Raw genomic sequence first — 17,681 nt, forward strand, 5'->3', positions numbered from 1 at the left:
TGTAGTGAGAAACTCAATCAACTATCACTGAAACAACAGTTGAACACATACAAGAAACCAGAAAAATGCAGAAGTGGCTCTCAGATGAAACCATCAGAATAACCAAGGAAAAGCAGTCAAAGCAGTACAAAATAAAAGGAAGCAAAGAGATTGAATAAAGATTGTCAAAGAGCAGCAAGGAAAGACAGCAAAGTTTACTGGAACCAGAATTGCAAGCAGCTAAAGGAGGACTGTATGACGGTCCATGCCAAGAATGCATTTGTGAAAATCAAAAGGATTTGAACATCATCTTAAACAAGCAAGCGAAAAAAACTGTTCTGACCAAAGACATGTCAAGAATAGATAGCTTCAGAAGGGGCACTCATAACCGTATTACAAGTCTATTTTAGATCGTGGAAAAGAATGTCAAGAATACAAGAAAGCCTTTGACTGTGTCAATCAAGACAAGTTGTGGAGAGTCCTAGAGAGACTTGCAGGTAACAACACATCTGTTAAGTTGCTGTAGTTGCTGTACACAAATCAGGAAACTATTGTGCCATGTGGAAACACTTATTGGTTCAGGATAGAGAAAGGAGGGCAGCAAGGTTGCAATCTTTCACTTTTTTTTATTCAACATATGCTGAAGTGATCACAAGGAAGCCTGAACTGGAAGAATTAAAAAATCAGAGTAAAAATTGGATAAAGGATCACTAACAATCTTTGATATGCTGATGATATAACTTTCCTCTTAGAAAACAAAATCCTGAAACATCTGATCAGAAGGATTAAAGAAAAAAGAATTTGGCCTCTTCCTGAACATCAAAAACAAAACAAAAAAACCATATAACCATTGCGAAAAATGGAAATATCAAAATAACAATTGATAGTGAAGCATGTAAGAATTCATTTTCCCTAGGATTGCAGATTGATCAAAGCAGTGAACGCAGTCCAGAAATAAAGCACTGAATTGCAGTTGGTTGCTCAGCAATGATGAGCATGAACTGAGTATGGTAAAGGTAGACATCAGCACATCAGCCTGGAACTTAAATGCAGATTAGTTCACCCAGTTGGGTTTTCTGTATGCATCTGCAGTTGCAAAAGTTGTATCATGAAAAAAAACAACAGTCTACTTGAGCTGTGGTGCTGAAAAGTTTCCTGCACATTCCTTGAACAATAAAAATGACAAACAAGAAAGAATATAAAATCAGATGTATTGTTGGAATCATAAAATTCATAATTCCACCTTACTTATTTTGGCTATAAACTTTTTACACATCTCAACATTTCTCCATGCCAACCCGCAAGTAACATGGTACAGGTTTGCAAAGAAAAATCTTCAATATATAGTGCCTCAATTGACTACTCAAAGGGTACGTTTTAAAGATGACAAGTATAATTATAGTAACAGGAAGTCACACAATTTAGCAGAAATATTCTGAATAAAAAATAATAATTGGAGGTGTGGGAAGGCAGCAAGAAAGAAATTGCAATACTTGAATAAAGTGGATAAAGTGTAATCTCTTTACTATCTAAAATAATAACTACTCTGATTTCCTAGAATATACTCTGCAAAGCTGTAGTTATCCACTGACTGCGTGGAATGAGGGCTTGAGCAATCACTATTTTTTCTGCCTACACTGATTGTAATAACGATGGACAGCAATGAAAACTTTAATACTAGATGCCAAAACAGTCACATTTGGCATACAAGATAGCAGCAAAGTGATTTAGTGATTTCCTTGATATATATATATATATATATATATATATATATATATATATAGACACAGAATAATTCAAATACATAATTTCAACACCCCACGGAAAAGAGAGACATTACAATTCAAGAGACGACAGTTGAGCGAGGTGAGCAAAAGATGAATTGCCAATGTTGATTAGAAATAAATACAAAAACCAGAATAAATGGAACTGATATGGTATATTTAAACATAGTTAGACAGAGATGGTTAGGGGTGAGTGTGTAAAAAGATTCAGTTAAGAGGGCCCCAATGAAGAGTCAAGCAATTACAAGCAAACAGGTAAACAGCATAAAGACAGTAGAGTTAAAACATGGTTCAATAGAATATATTAGGCAAAGCGGTAATCCTCACTTAACAACCATTCATTCAATGAGAGTTTGAAGTTGCGAAGGTACTGAAATAATGGTAGTTATGGCAGATTGAAATTTGGGCACTTGGAATCTTGTCTGCATTTACAATTACAGTGTGTGATTCAACTTTCCCTCAACCACCTGTCTCTCCCCATCTCTGCCTTTTGGTCATCCTGCATTCTACCACTGCCCCCAGCTGACCTTCACTGTTTTCTTCTTCCACTGCTGACAAAACATGCCTGACTGAGACAGCTCCTGAGCCAGAGGGGCGTTGAGCAAAGGGGAACATGACAAGGCAGGAAAAGTGTAAGGTCCTCACCTTATGATGGTGCACTCCTCACCTACTGATCACAACTGGACTACTGGAACTGCTGTCACTAAGTGGTATAATCACACAATGTTTTGCTTGAGTGATGGAAATTCTGGTTTAATTAGGGTTGTTAAGTGATGACTACCTATACATAGCAGCCATGGGAAGTCAGTGAATATTCTAAGCCCACTGAGTAGATTTAGGCTAATTAGTAGATCAAAATCCAAGATGTGCTGCTTAAGAGCATTTCCGGTAATTTTAAATCTTAAAGAACGAATTTGGGGAGTTAAGAATGAAGAAGTTTAAAAAACAACTAGGTGCAAACACATTTTGATTCCAAACTAATATTAAACATTAGCAAATCAACAAGTTTTTCCTCAGGGGAAACTAAGGAAACTGAAGTTAAATGTAGGTTTAGGTTTTAGGTTTTATTAAATTTTTATACCGCCCTTCTCCCGAGGGACTCAGGGCGGTGAACAGGGCATATCATAAAACTACAAAAGTACAAAAGTTAAAAAAGAATTAAATTATTGCCCAAAGTAAAAACAATAAAAATATATACAAATATTAAAACCCTAAGTAACTCCCCATCAGGCCAGGCCAGCCTGTTCAAACAAATGGGTCTTTAACACGCGCCGGAAGGAGCGGAGATCCGGTGCCATCCGGAGCTCAACCGGCAATTGATTCCACAGAGCCAGGGCGCCCACAGAGAAGGCCCTCCCCCTGGGGGCCACCAGCCGACATTCTCTGACTGGGGGCACCCTGAGGAGGCCCTCTCTGTGGGAACGCACAGGGCGGAGGGGAGTCGACGCCGGCAGCAGGTGGTCCCCGAGGTATTCCGGACCCATGCCATGTAATGTAGCCATCATTCTAATCATATTTGACACTCATAAAATTTATATGTCTTCAGTTGGTAATGAAAGTTAGGGTACCTAAATGTTATCTTAATGCCTCTAAAAAAATCTATTCACACATCTGCACAGCTTTCAGTAAAATCTTTGTGTTCAGCAACCGCAGCATGTTTATTCAGGAATAATAAATTCTTTATTTGTAGATTCTTACCTATACTACTAGTTGTCTGATATTAGTCAAGTATAAAGTTTTTTTATTTTTAATTATCTTATTTAGCAGAGGAAAAGACAAATGGAAAAGACAAATTCTGAAAGCCTGTATATTTCACAGATATTATGAAAATAACTGATGGAAGAAGGTGTAAAGTTCTTCCTTTTTCTTACATGAGCATTTTTGCAATTCTCCCTGATTTTCACACATATAGCGCTTCATTAATATACAAGCACTTGTGGAAATTTTCTTGTGAGGCCTTCTTTTAGCAGTGAAGTTGCTGACTTACTTTCATAATGCCTAAACAGAGTATGCATGCACATAGGTAGACTGTTTCTGAAAGATGACGTGCTAACTTAGAAGGAACACACTAAACAAGATCCTCCTTACCTTATTATCTGTTCTGATTGTAACTTTCAACTGAGGAAGAACACGTTCCACTTCAAGATTCCACTCAGCTGCATCTATTTTAGATTCTAAAATCTCTTCCTGTTTAGGCTCAAGCATGTCCTATCAAGATATTGGTATTAAACACACTAATGAATTATCACATTATAAAATGCAGTGATACAGAAAACACCCAACCTATATGAAATTTCAAATCTGTTTCGCCAACATAAAGGCCAAAGGGTGATTTGCCAGTTGTATCAGTAGAAGCAGTTAACACTTTACAACTGCTTTTAAAGTGCAACACAAATAAGCAGCATGGGAAAACACACGCAGACAGCTTACGCACACAGCTCCACTTGTGTAAGCGGCAGACCAGTGCACACACTTGCACGCAGCTCCACTTCACGCAAGCAGTTGGTGGCGCACACAAGCTCTTGCAGCCCAGTTCCCATTTCCCTCCCCCAGCCGGCCGCCATGCCATAAAGGTTGGGGACCGCTGTTCTAAATGGATATCAACTGACTGTTTGATATGGCCAAGGCATGTTATTCTTATAGCAAGTATTCTTTTTGTTTGCTTTGTAAAAATTGTATCAGAGGGAGTCAAAAGAGAGAGAATTCCAATTATATACTGGTATTCATCCATTAATGAAGAGAATGCCATACATATAATTGTGCATTTCCCTTCATTCTTCTTTGTCATAGCTCTTTTGATTACCTGTACAACTGTCCAAATTTTATGAATGGTGAACACTTCCCAGATAATCATAGGAAATTGTACATAATTACTGAAAGGGGACTCTTCACGCAAGCAGCAATGCATTCTGTTTGCAAATCAATACTTTAATATCTAGCATATTAGTACTAACTGAAGAAAACACTTACTGATTTGTAAGTTTGTGCCTTTAAAACATTCAGATCAATATAATTTTCCTCATTGTCTGTCTCTTCTTCCTTAAAAACACAGAAAATATTTTAGCAGGACAATCAACATTATGATTTAAATATTATTCTCTGAACACCATCACAAGTTATTTTAGATGAAAAAAGTTTGAAATGCTATTACGATCCAAAACTATACAATATGCTACTCACAGGACTTTTTGTCGAAAGCACTACTTTAGTAATCATTCCCAAAACAGTTTGCGCTCTTTGTTTCATTAAAATATCCCATTGCTGCCAGTTCATGTAAAACAAGGATGACTTCCTGGTATTTTTTACTTCAATTCACATCAGCCCTAGCCCACACTGACAGTGAAAAAAGGATTGTAGAGGTTGCTATTCAAAAGCTCCTTATTTTAGATATAAGCCAACTGCATTGAACTGCTAAATTTGAAGGAGGACGAGAAGAGTGGAGCCTATATATTTTTGCTAGGATAGTGGGCCAAGAAGTGAATTTCTCAATGCTCACTTACAAGTTAAAAAACCCAACACCCAATTAAAAAATTATTCTTGGCTAACTTCTATTCATAGGTTTTAAAATGCATTAACCAACAAGAAAAAATAATTCACAAAGCACTAATCCATTCTTCTGTTTTAGAACTTGACTATTACATCTCTATGCTGCCTATAAATACAAACCTAATTTGTTTTCTGTTACCTCAAACACATTTAACTTATTTTAGTTCAAATATATATCCATACGTGTCATTTTCTCACTTGTAGTTCAACCTAGTGCTAAACTGAATTCCCAGATACAAAAGCTTATAAAAGTATTTTAAAAAATTTAAAATTGAAAACAATCCACAAGGGAGTGAAAAATAAAGTCTCTTAATAGTCATACTACTCCTTAACATCATACATACATGTCTGATAGTTTGTGTGCGCCTGTATGTATATGTGTGTGTGTGTGTGTGTGTGTGTGTGTACACACACACACACACGCACATATACACACCATGGCCCACTTCTTCTGCAGCTGAAGGAAATGCCTCTGTAGCTAAGAATGGAGCGCCAGCCTGCATGTTGCCATCAGAGGCCTTCCTGAAAGGCTTCTGCAATCCGCAGCTCAGTTCTCGGCAGCAGAGGCCTTTCTGGAAGGCCCCTGATGGCGAAATGCAGGCAGAGCTCCATTCTCAGCTGCAGCGGCATTTCCTTTGGCCGCAGAAGTGGGCCGGCTTGGCGGGGCTGTTGCTGCTGCCACCGCCGCAAGGTGAGACTGTGAAAAAGACACAGCCCGAAAATAAGACCTGGTGCCTCTTTTGGAGGCAAAAAAAAAGACTGGGACTTATTTTCAGGGAAACACGGTGTGTGTATGTGTGTGTGCAACAATATAAAAAATGGTTGATCATTCCACTCTTTTGGGATATGGAATAGGTAAAATTTCCATTTTGCTTCCTGCATTATATTTAAATATCAATTGTCTATCCAGTTTCAAAACTAAGTTTTGTTGCACTAAATATTGTTTTTTTTCTGAGTGCTCATAGCAGTATAAAACTGAACTATTGAACACATACTTTTCTTTCCTTCATAACAGTGGGCAGTAAGTCAATACATGTTATATAAACTTACCGCAATTATTTCTTCTATTTTATTAAGGGTTAATTCAGCATCATCTTCTGTTATTGCTTCTTCTTCTAGCTCCTCAGTAGGATATGTAGGCCTTTAAAGATATATGCAATAAATGCAATTCTCTGAGACTTATGATTGATATTTGTTTGAATTTTACGATATAGCACTTTTAAAAATATAGCTTTATATTTATGTGATATGGAGAACTTTCTGCATCATTTTTCCATAATTAGTTAAATAATGACTGGATGCAATTCAGAGGCGGTGAAGAAGGGTGCCCCAATGATTCTGAAACGATGGCAGTCACTTAGCTCGATTCGGGGAAAGCCTTTTAACCCGACAGGAGAAAGGCTGGTCACATTTTGTTGACCAGCCCAAGCTATTTGCAGCTGAAGTCCAAAGGCACTAACCAGCACCAACATGAACAGCGTGCTTGAAACTGGGTGAGGAATTTGATCTTCTCTTTTCTATTTTATATCTGATTTCCTGGAAAAGTTCCCCAAGAAGCAAAAAGCCTCCCAAAGTGAGAAAATGGGGGATTACCTCACCCTTCTATAGGCGGAAGCGGTGAATTAAACCCTTATGAGGAATAAAAATATAAAATATTACAGTTTGGATAAATTTGAAAGCTAAGAAAATTGTTAAAACTCTATACATGAAAAAGCATTGATGAAATTATATATATATATAAAAGAAAAAAAATAACTCTAGAGAAAGATTATTAGATGGTGTATTATAGGATTAAATATTGTTTGAATATGTCCAAAAGAATAGATAAAAATTGTAAAGGGGCCCTATAGTAAAAGGAATAAGATATATAAGTAGTATAGTATTTTTAGAATATATGAAATGTTACAACATTGAGAGGGTCTATTTAAATGAAAAGTTTGGATATTTACAGGTAATGAATTTTGAGAAAATTATGAGTGATAGGAGTGTTCTGAATACTGAGGGGAAACTAAGCTTCAATAAGAATCTTGAAAACAGGACATATAATGATTTAATAAGATGACTTTTATAAATACAATGCAAACAAGTTGATTAAAAGCATGTTACATGTTGATGTTATTATATGCATAAATAATAAAAAATGTTTACATTCAACTTGGTATATATTGAAAATATTAAGAATTATATTTGTTTAATGTAGACAAAAGAAGAATATTTATTTATTTATTTATTTATTTATTAGTTTTTATAAACCGCCCTTCTCCCGAGGGACTCGGGGCGGTGTACAGAGGAAGGAAGGTATACAGACCGAACAATAAAATAATAAGAAACACTAATGAACACAAACTGGGACCCCAATTAACGTTATCATGCCAGGCCAGCCTGCTGGAACAGGAAAGTTTTTAAGTCGCGACGGAAGGTACGGAGGTCAGGGGCCATCCGGATTTCGGTTGGTAAGGTGTTCCAGAGGGCTGGCGCACCCACTGAGAATGCCCTCCCCCTGGGGGCCACCAGCCGACATTCCTTGAGCGGTGGCACCCTGAGGAGGCCCTCTCTGTGGGAGCGCACAGGACGGTGGGGTGCTGACATCGGCAGAAGGTGCTCCCGTAGGTAGTCCGGACCCATGCCATGTAGGGCTTTGAATGTCATTGTTAGCACCTTGAACTTCACACGGAAGGCAACCGGAAGCCAGTGCAGCGCACGGAGGAGAGGTGTGATATGGGAGTATCGGGAGGCTCCCAAGAGTGTCCGTGCCGCCGCACTTTGCACCAGTTGAAGCTTCCGAGTGGATCTCAAGGGCAGCCCCATGTAGAGAGCGTTACAATAGTCTAGGCGAGATGTCACAAGGGCATGGGTGACTGTACGTAAGGAATCCAGGTCCAGATAAGGCCGTAGTTGGCGAACTAGTCGAACCCGGGAGAAGGCCCCCTTGGTCACAGCTCCAATGTGGTCTTCCAGGGAGAGCTGCGAGTCTAGGAGGACACCCAGGTTGCGGGCCCTATCAACAGGGGGAAGTAACTTGTCCCCAATGTTAAGCAGTGGGACGTTCTGAATCTCCTGGCTTGCCGATACGTACAGCCATTCAGTCTTGTCCGGGTTCAGTTGAAGCCTGTTTCTCCCCATCCATTCCCGGACCGCTTTCAGGCAGCGGGACATCACGTCTAGGGCATCACTGATATTGTTAGGAGTTGAGATAAAAAGCTGGGTGTCATCAGCATACTGATGGTACCCTACTCCAAAACTGCGAATGATCTCACCCAGCGGTTTCATGTAGATGTTGAACAGGAGAGGCGAGAGGACCGACCCCTGAGGGACTCCGCAAGCGAGAGGCCTCGGGGTCGACCTCTGTCCCCCTGTCAGCACCGACTGCGAGCGACCCTGGAGAAAGGAGGAGAACCAACGCAGAACCGTGCCTCCCACTCCCAGTCCCCTGAGGCGTCGCAGCAAGATACCATGGTCGATGGTATCGAAAGCCGCCGAGAGGTCTAATAAGACTAGGACAGAGGAATGGCCCCTGTCCCGGGCTCTCCAGAGATCATTCATCAGAGCGACCAATGCCGTCTCCGTGCTGTAGCCCGGCCTGAAACCCGACTGGTACGGGTCTAGATAAACCGCTTCATCCAGGATCTGAGGAAGTTGGTGCGCCACCACGCTCTCAACAACCTTCGCAAGGAAGCGAAGATTGGAGACTGGACGAAAGTTATTCAAAGAGGATGGGTCCAAGGTGGGCTTCTTGAGGAGAGGTCTCACCACCGCCTCCTTCAAGGCGGTGGGGAAGTGACCCTCACTCAGAGAAGCAGAGATGACCGCTAGGAACCAGCCTCGTGTCGCCTCTCGAGCTGCATAGGCCAGCCAGGAAGGGCACGGGTCCAGTAAGCATGTGGAGGAGCTCAACCTTCTCATAATCCTGTCCACTTCCTTAGGAGTTACAGGATCAAATTACAACAAGAAGAGAGGAACAAGAAATATATTACCAACATATTAATTGTAGAAATTAATTATTGTTTCAAAGCCCAAGAGCCAGCGCTTGTCTGAGGGTTACATATACAGTACTGTAAATAACACTCCATCATACAGTGAAAGAAAAAAGTATTTGATCCCCTGCTGATTTTGTGTTTGCCCACTGACAAAGAAATGATCAATCTATAATTTTAATGGTAGGTTTATTTTAACAGCAAGAGACAGAATAAGAACACAAAAAATCCAGAAAAAAGCATTTCAAAAAAGTTATAAATTGATTTTCATTTTAATGAGTGAAATAAGTATTTGATTCCCTATCAATCAGGAAGATTTCTGGCACCCGGGTGACTTTTATACAGGTAATGAGCTGAGATTAAGAGCATTCTCTTGACTTCCGGGTGGCTCTCCAGTGTTGCAGACGGTCGGAATCGACTGCCGGCCCTTCGTTTCTATTTAAACCGTGGAGCAGCCGACAATCAGCTGCTCTGCGGTGTGAAAACCCCACTCCTCAGGTGAAGAGGGGAGGGGGAGTTCCCAGGTAGGGGTAGAGCCCCCTTAGAGCCCCAGAACGTTTATTCTGGGGCTTGAAGGGTGAGGGCTCCCCCAAAGCCTGGGAATCTCCGGAGCGGAGGACTCTTCTGCTGTTAGCAGAACAAGACGCTGAATCCACTCCTGCCAGATTTGATTGACATCTAGAAACATTGTTGCAGCAGAGCGGAGACAGGAGCGTATAAACAGCAAGTACAAGGCTTTAACCCTCGAAAAACAATTCTTCTTTCGTCTTGCTTATTATTTGGAAAAGAAAGGGAAAATGGCATCTGAGTGAAGAGGGAAGAGAGGGGGGAAGAACCTTTCTTCCTTTTTTATAAGAGGTGAAGGGGTTTTTCTTTTTTCTTTCCCCTCTCTCACTTTTTTTATCGTGAAAGTGTTTGCTGGGAGATTGAGGAGGAACTGGACTTTAAATTTGTTCTGCCTGAACTTACAAGATTTGGTTTTAGTTGTTAAAGGAGAAGAAAAGTGAAAGTGTGATAAGTGGCTATAAAATGGCTTCTAAGCCTCCTAGAATCCCTGTTACTAAAAGTGCAGGGACATCGCCTGTTCAGCAATCTGGACTGCAGTCTTTGACATCATCCCCCGCAGCTTCTCCACCTGTAACGTTAAAGGACTTGCAAGATGCTTTAAAAGTGGTCTTAGCCACTCAGTCTGAAAAAATAACTGAACAGGTGGCTGAGCTTATAGAGGATAAGAACACGGAAATGCGGGAGGACATACTCTTAGCACTTCAGGGGCTGGCAGGATGTATTGAGACTCTGAATGAACGGGTGGAAGAAGTGAAACAAAATAATTTGATGTTGGAGGCTAAAATGGGTGAAGCTGAATTTAAAATGGATAAAACGGATGAAGAGGTTCTGATGATACAGTACAGAGATATGGAGTTTGCCCTGAGGATCAGAGGATTGAAGGAGAACTCTCAGGAGAATTTGCAAGAGATGCTGGTGGATGCTCTGGCACCTATTTTGGGGTTTAAACCTGAAGAATTTTTTGGGGAGATAGATAAAGTCTTCAGAGTTAACTCTTGGATTGCCAGGCAGAGGAAATTGCCAAGAGATGTGGTAGTGTACTTTACGAAGAGGAGGATAAGAAATGAGATTATCCAAATTTTTTATAATAAGAGATTTACAATTGCTGGTCAAGAGGTGTTGATTCTGAAAGAGATTCCCCCAAAAGTTTTGAGAAAAAGGAAAGAATTTGCTTTTTTGGCAGAAGAATTGAAAAAACAACAGCTTCAGTTCAGATGGGAGATACCAATGGGGATTGTGGTGAATTTTGCTGGAATAAGATATCGTCTTAATACAGTTTTGAAGGCACGAGATTTTTTATACTAATGTATTGAAAGCAGGTTCACCGCCCTCTACAGAAGATAAAGAAGGAAAGGATGAAGGAGAACAACAGTTACAAGAAAAACAGCAATTTTCAGAAATTGTGCAACCCTTGGCTTTAGTAGAAGAAACTTCGACTCAAAGAATAACACGGGCTGCATCTAGACGTAAGGCACAACAACAACAATGGCAACAGGATCAATGTTTGATGATTACAACTCAAGAATCAAGTGAAGCAGTGGGAGGAGCGAGGCCGAAGAGGCAGATTTCTGAAGATCTTCAGGCGGCGCTCCGGAGGCTTCAAGTAGTAAAGGATGGCGACAAAATTCCTGACTTGGAATGTTAATGGCTTGAATTCACCACAAAAGAGGAAGAAAATATTTCAGTATTTGAAACATTTTAAAAATGACGTTGTATGTTTGCAAGAGACGCATATTTGGGTATCTGATCAGAAATATTTGATTAATTTGAGACTAGGTACACAATTTATTGCATCTGCTCCAGAGAAGAAAAATGGGGTAGTAATATATGTGAAGAAGGGTTTGATAGCCAAATTAATAGAAGCAGATATACAAGGAAGATATATTTTTATTGAACTTTTGATTGAAGGGAAGAAAATACTTTTAATTGGAATATATGCTCCTAATCAACAACAAGAATTTTATAAATTGCTACATAACAAAATAATTCAATGGGATTACAAATCTTGTATTTTAATGGGGGATTGGAATGGTGTGATGGACACGCAGAAGGATAAGAAAGGAGTTTTTAAAAATACTCCTAATCATGCTAGATTGCCTAGATCTTTTTTTGATTTGAAAGATGATTTGGAATTGAGAGATATTTGGAGAAAGAAACGTGGATGAAAAGGATTTTACTTTTTATAGAAATTGATTCAGAAGCAGAACTGGTTAAGGATTGTATGATAAAATGGGCCCAGAACTTTCAAGAACCAATAATAATGGATACTTGGGAGAAAATATAGGTTAGGAATGTTAAATTCACACAGGCACAAAATCTAAGGGAGAATTTTTATAAAATGTTTTATAGATGGCATTTGGATCCCAAAAAAATAGCATGTATGCATCCAAATTGTCAGCCAAAATGTTGGAGATGTGGTTGTGATGATGCAACGTATTATCATGTATGGTGGACTTGTAAAAAAGTTAAAGCTTTTTGGATTAAAATTTGGTGGAACATCCAGAAGATTTTAAAGAAAAAGATAAGTTTTTTTACCACAATTGTTTTTGTTGGGTATTATCACTGATTGTACTGTTATAGAAACTAAATTGATGTTGAATTTAATAACAGCTGCAAGACTTTTGGTAGCACAATATTGGAAGAAGGAAGACCTGCCAACAATTGAAGATTGGACTTTGAAAGTTTCAAACTTGGCAGAAATGGCTAAAATCTCGGCATATGTAAAAGATCACTCGCAAGAGAATATATAGTGGAATGGAGAAGATGGATTGATTTTATTCAGAACAAATATGGGACTACAAAGTATCATTTAGCATTTGAATAGTTATTAGTTATTGTAATTAGAGGCTATATTATTTTTCTTTTCTATGGCTAAGGAGAGTTAAAGTGTGATAGGGTTTAAAGAGTAATTATAGTAATTAGAATATTTTAGAGTAAGATTGTATGGTGTAATACCCTGTATTTGGCTCTGGGAAGTCGGGGTGTGTGTGTGTTGTGATGGGAGGGATGGGGAGAGGGGTGGGGTAGATGGGGTATATGTTTCAAAAATGTATTTTAAAACTTTTCAATTAAAAAAAGAGCATTCTCTTAAAGGGAATGCTCCTAATCTCAGCTTGTTGCCTGTATAAAAGACACCTGTCCACAGAACCAATCAATCATCTAATATCTGTTCCCTTCTTTTCTATCTTTGCACCATTTCTTTTTGTAAATTAGATGGCTCAAAGATTAGAATAGAATAGAGCTGGAAGGGACTTTGGAGGTCGTCCAACCCCCTGCTCAAGCAGGAGAACCTATATCACCTCAGAGAAGTGACTGTTTAGCCTCTTTTTAAAAATCTCCAGTGATGGAGCGCCCACGATTTCTGGGGGTAAGCTGTTCCACTGGTTAATTGTCCTCAGTGTCAGGAAGTTTCTCCTTAATTCCAGGTTGCTTCTCTCTTTGATCAGTTTCCAACCATTGTTTCTTGTCCTATCCTCTGGTGCTTTGGTGAATAACGTGACCCCCTCTTGTTTGTGGCAGCCCCTCAAATACTGGAATACTGCTATCATGTCTCCTCTATTTCTTCTTTTCTTTAGAGTAGCCAAACCCAAGTCCTGCAGTTGTTCTTCGTATGTTTTCGTCTCTAGGCCTTTAATTATCTAAGTTTCTCTTCTCTCAATTTTTTCCAAACTCTCAACATTTTTTTTCTGATATGGTGACCAAAATTGGCTACAGTATTCCAGGTGTGGATTTACTAGGGTTTTATAAAGCGGTAATAATACCTTATGTGATCTTGAATCTATGCCTGTTTATACAACCCAGGATTGTATTAGCTTTTTTTGCTGCCGCCGCACAGTGCTGGTTCATAGTTAAGTGATCATCCACTAGGACTCCAAGGTCCCTCTCAGTGTTACTGTTTTAAGCCGGGTCTTGCCCAATCTGTACTTGTACCTTTCATTTTTCCTACCTAAATGTAAAACATTGCTTTTCTCCACACTGAAACTCATTCTGTTGGATAGTGCCCATTGTTCAAGTTTGTCAAGATCTTTTTGGATCTTGAGTTTGTCTTCTGGGGTGTTGGCTACTCCTGACAGTTTGATGTCATCTGCAAATTTAACGAGTTCCCCTTTAATTTCCTCATCTAAGTCATTGATGAAGATATTGAAGACTACTGGGCCAAAGACGGAACTTTGTGGTACCCCACTGCTTACTTCTCTCCATGTGGATGTAGTGCCATTGAGGACTAATCATTGAATATGGTTTGCCAGCCAGCTACAGATCCGTCTGGTGGTGATGTTGTCTATTCCACCTTTTTCTAGCTTACCAAGGAATAGGTTGTGGTCTACTTTATCAAATGCCTTACTGAAGTCTAAGTATACTATGTCTACAGTATTTCGCTGGTCTATTAGTTTAGTCACTTTGTCGAAGAATGAAATAAGATTGGTTTGGCATGATCTGTTTTTTACAAACCCATGCTGGCTACTAGTTACAACTCTGTTTGGTTCTAGTTGTTCGCAGATCTGTTTTTTTATTATCTTTTTTAGGTTCTTCCCAGGTATTGATATTAAACTGATTGGTCTGCAGTTTCCTGGGTCCATTTTTTTTATTTCCTTTCTTTTTTTTATTGAAAAGTTTTTCAATACATTTTATCTTTAACAATCCCCCCCACCCCCCCAACCCTTCCCAATCCTCCCCCCTCCCCTCCCCCCACCCCCCTCCCCGACTTCCCAGAGCTAAATACAAGGTATAAAAATAAAAGCAAACATAAACAACCATATGCTAACAACAATAAGCTATTAAGTCTATCGCACTCTAGCTCATATAAAATGACAAGCAATACTATTATCACGTCGACACTTATGCAAATGCTAAGTGAAACTTTTTGGTCCCATATTTGTTCTGGATGTAATCAATCCACTTTTTCCACTCTGTAATATAACGTTGTTGCGAATGGTCTTTCAAATAAGCCGATATCTTTGCCATTTCCGCCAGGTTAGAAACTTTTAAAGTCCATTCTTCTATAGTCGGCAGTTCCTCCTTCTTCCAGTATTGACCCACATATTTCCTTTCTTGAAGATGGGAACCACATCAGCCCTTTTCCAATCCTCAGGTACTTCCCCGGTGCTCCAGGATTTTTGAAAATGTGGTGAAATGGTTCTGAGATAACATCTACCAGCTCCTTCAGAACTCTGAAATGTAATCTGTCAGGCCCCGGTGATTTATATTTGTCAAAGTCAGATAGGTGTTCTCTTACCATTTTCTTGCTTGTTTTATTTTTTGTTTCTAATTTGTCTTTTACAATTTTTTTTTGGTATGTTGGGCTGTAGTTTCTTTTTGTGTGAAGACTGATGCAAAGTATGAGTTAAGCAGCTCTGCTTTCTCCCTGTTGCCTGTTATTTCCTTGCCATCTTCTCTCTCTAGTGGATCTACAGTTTGACTTTTTTCTTGTTGTTAATATATTGGAAGAAACGTTTTTATTATTCATTATTTCTGTTGCAAGTCTTTGTTCGTTCTTAGCCTTTGCTTTCCTGACTTCATTTTTGCATGTTCTGGCTGGCCTTAGTTATGTGCCCTTCTTTCCATTTTTGTATTTGTCCTTTTTGTCTTTCAGTTTGTCAGAGATGTCTTTGTGTGGCCATGCTGGTTTCTTCTTGAATTTCTTGTTTTTTTCAGTGGTATTGTGCTGGTCTGGGCTTTTATGATCACATTTTTCAGAGTTTCCCACGCTTCTTGCATCATTTTCCCCTTTAGGAATTTCATCCATGGGATCTTTCTTAGGTTCTCTCTGAGTTTGTTAAAGTCAGTTCTTTTGAAGTTCAAGACACTGGTTGGACTGTTTTCTGTTGCTAGTGTTTACGTTATATTAAATTCCAGTATGACGTGGTCACTTTCAACCAAGGTTCCGGCAACTTCAACTCTTTCTATCACTTCTTCTCTATTAGTTAGAATTAAGTCCAGTATGGCTTTACGTCTAGTTCCCTCCTCCACCTTTTGGATGAAAAAGTTGTCGGCTAGGTTGGTTAGGAATCTGTTTGATCTCCCGCTCGCTGCAGAGTTTGTCTCCCAGTTGATATCTGGATAGTTGAAGTTTCCCAATACTACTATGGTATGATTCCTACATACATTTGTTAGCTGGTTGGCAAAGAGTTCATCTATTTCTTCTGATTGGTTGGGTGGCCTGTAATATACACCTATGGTAATGGTAATACACTTATGGTAATCAATCAGATTCCAAACTTTTCACCATGGCCAAGATCAAAGAGCTGTCCAAGAATGTCAGGGACAAGATTGTAGACCTACACAAGGCTGGAATGGGCTACAAGACTATCGCCAAGCAGCTTGGTGAGAAGGTGACAACAGTTGGTGCAATTATTCGCAAATGGAAGAAACCCAAAATAACTGTCAGTCTCCCTCGGTCTGGGGGTCCATGCAAGATCACCCCTTGTGGAGTTTCAATGATCATGAGAATGGTGAAGAATCAGCCCAGAACTATATGGGAGGATCTTGTCAATGATCTCAAGGCAAAAGGGACCATAGTCACCAAGAAAACAATTGGTAACACACTATACTGTGAAGGGATGAAATCCTGCAGCACCCACAAGGATCCCCTGCTCAAGAAAGCACATGTACAGGCCTGTCTGAAGTTTCCCAATGAACATCTGAGTGATTCAGAGAACTGGGTGAAAGTTTTGTGGTCAGCTGAGACCAAAATCAAGCTCTTTGGCATCAACTCAATTTTCCGTGTTAGGAGGAAGAGGAATGCTGCCTGTGACCCCATCAAATATGGAGGTGGAAACATTTTGCTTAGGGGGTGTTTTTCTGCTAAGGGGACAGGACAACATCATCACATCAAAGGGACAATGGACGGGGCCATGTACCATCAAATCTTGGGCAAGAACCTCCTTCCCTTAGCCAGGACATTGAAAATGGGTCGTGGATGGGTATTCCAGTATGACAATGACCCAAAACACACAACCAAAGCAACAAGAGTGGCTCAAGAAGAAGCACATTAAGGTCTTGTAGTAGCCTAGCCAGTCTCCAGACCTTAATCCCATAGAAAATCTGTGGAGAGAGCTAAAGGTTCGAGCTGCCTAACGTCATCCTCAAAACCTTTAATGAGTTGGAGAGGATCTGCAAAGAGGAGTGGGCCAAAATCCCTCCTGAGATGAGTGCAAACCTGGTGGCCAAATACAAGAAATGTGACCTCTGTGATTCCAACAAGGGTTTTGCCACCAAGTACTAAGTCATGTTTTGCGAAGAGGTCAAATACTTATTTCACTCTTTAAAATGCAAATCAATTTATAACTTTTTTGAAATGCCTTTTTCTGGAATTTTTTTTGTTGTTATTTTGTTTCTCACTGTTAAAATAAATTACCATTAAAATTACAGACTGATCATTTCTTTGTCAGTGGACAAATGTACAAAATCAGCTGGGGATCAAATACTTTCCCCCCTCACTGTATGTATATAGTAGTGGCCAAAATTGTGGAAACCTTTTGAGAAAAGTATACAGTAGAAATGCCATCTTTGGTTAAGTTTCCATCAATTTTCTTCTAATTTCTTTATAACTATAGCCTTGTTCACTTAATAATACTATTTTACATCGCTTTCTGGGCCACCAGTCAACTCTGCACCATTACTCTAATTTTATTACGTTTTACAAACTCACTAAATGAAATGGGGGGGGGAACCTACCAACTTGATAGCGATCACATAACACACTGACAAATGTCCTCTCCTCAGCTTCAATACATGACATCAATAACTGAATCCTACTGATCTGATTGGCCCATTGCCAAAACAAGATGACACCTGATTGGCTCTCTAAACACTCATGCTCATTGGCTAAAAT

The 17,681-nt window shown here is 39.6% G+C and overlaps 1 protein-coding gene across 4 annotated transcripts in view; it reads right to left on the reverse strand.

Annotated features, from left to right (window-relative positions):
- The window catches only part of IFT57 (intraflagellar transport 57), a 55,669-nt gene that overhangs the window by 25,571 nt on the left and 12,417 nt on the right, over positions 1 to 17,681 (reverse strand). For all 4 annotated transcript variants that reach the window (XR_014026437.1, XR_014026438.1, XR_014026439.1 and 1 more), the window contains exons 4-6: positions 6,360 to 6,450; positions 4,734 to 4,802; positions 3,852 to 3,971 (exon numbers count right to left, since the gene is read on the reverse strand). Coding sequence is in view for 1 of the 4 variants with exons in the window: in XM_081327649.1 (XP_081183775.1) it covers positions 3,852 to 3,971; positions 4,734 to 4,802; positions 6,360 to 6,450 (280 nt within the window). In the remaining 3 variants the exon portion in view is untranslated. The remainder of the gene's footprint in view (positions 1 to 3,851; positions 3,972 to 4,733; positions 4,803 to 6,359; positions 6,451 to 17,681) is intronic.

This window comes from Vipera berus, assembly GCF_964194415.1.
Source record: "Vipera berus genome assembly, chromosome: 4".
NCBI lineage: Eukaryota > Metazoa > Chordata > Lepidosauria > Squamata > Viperidae > Vipera > Vipera berus.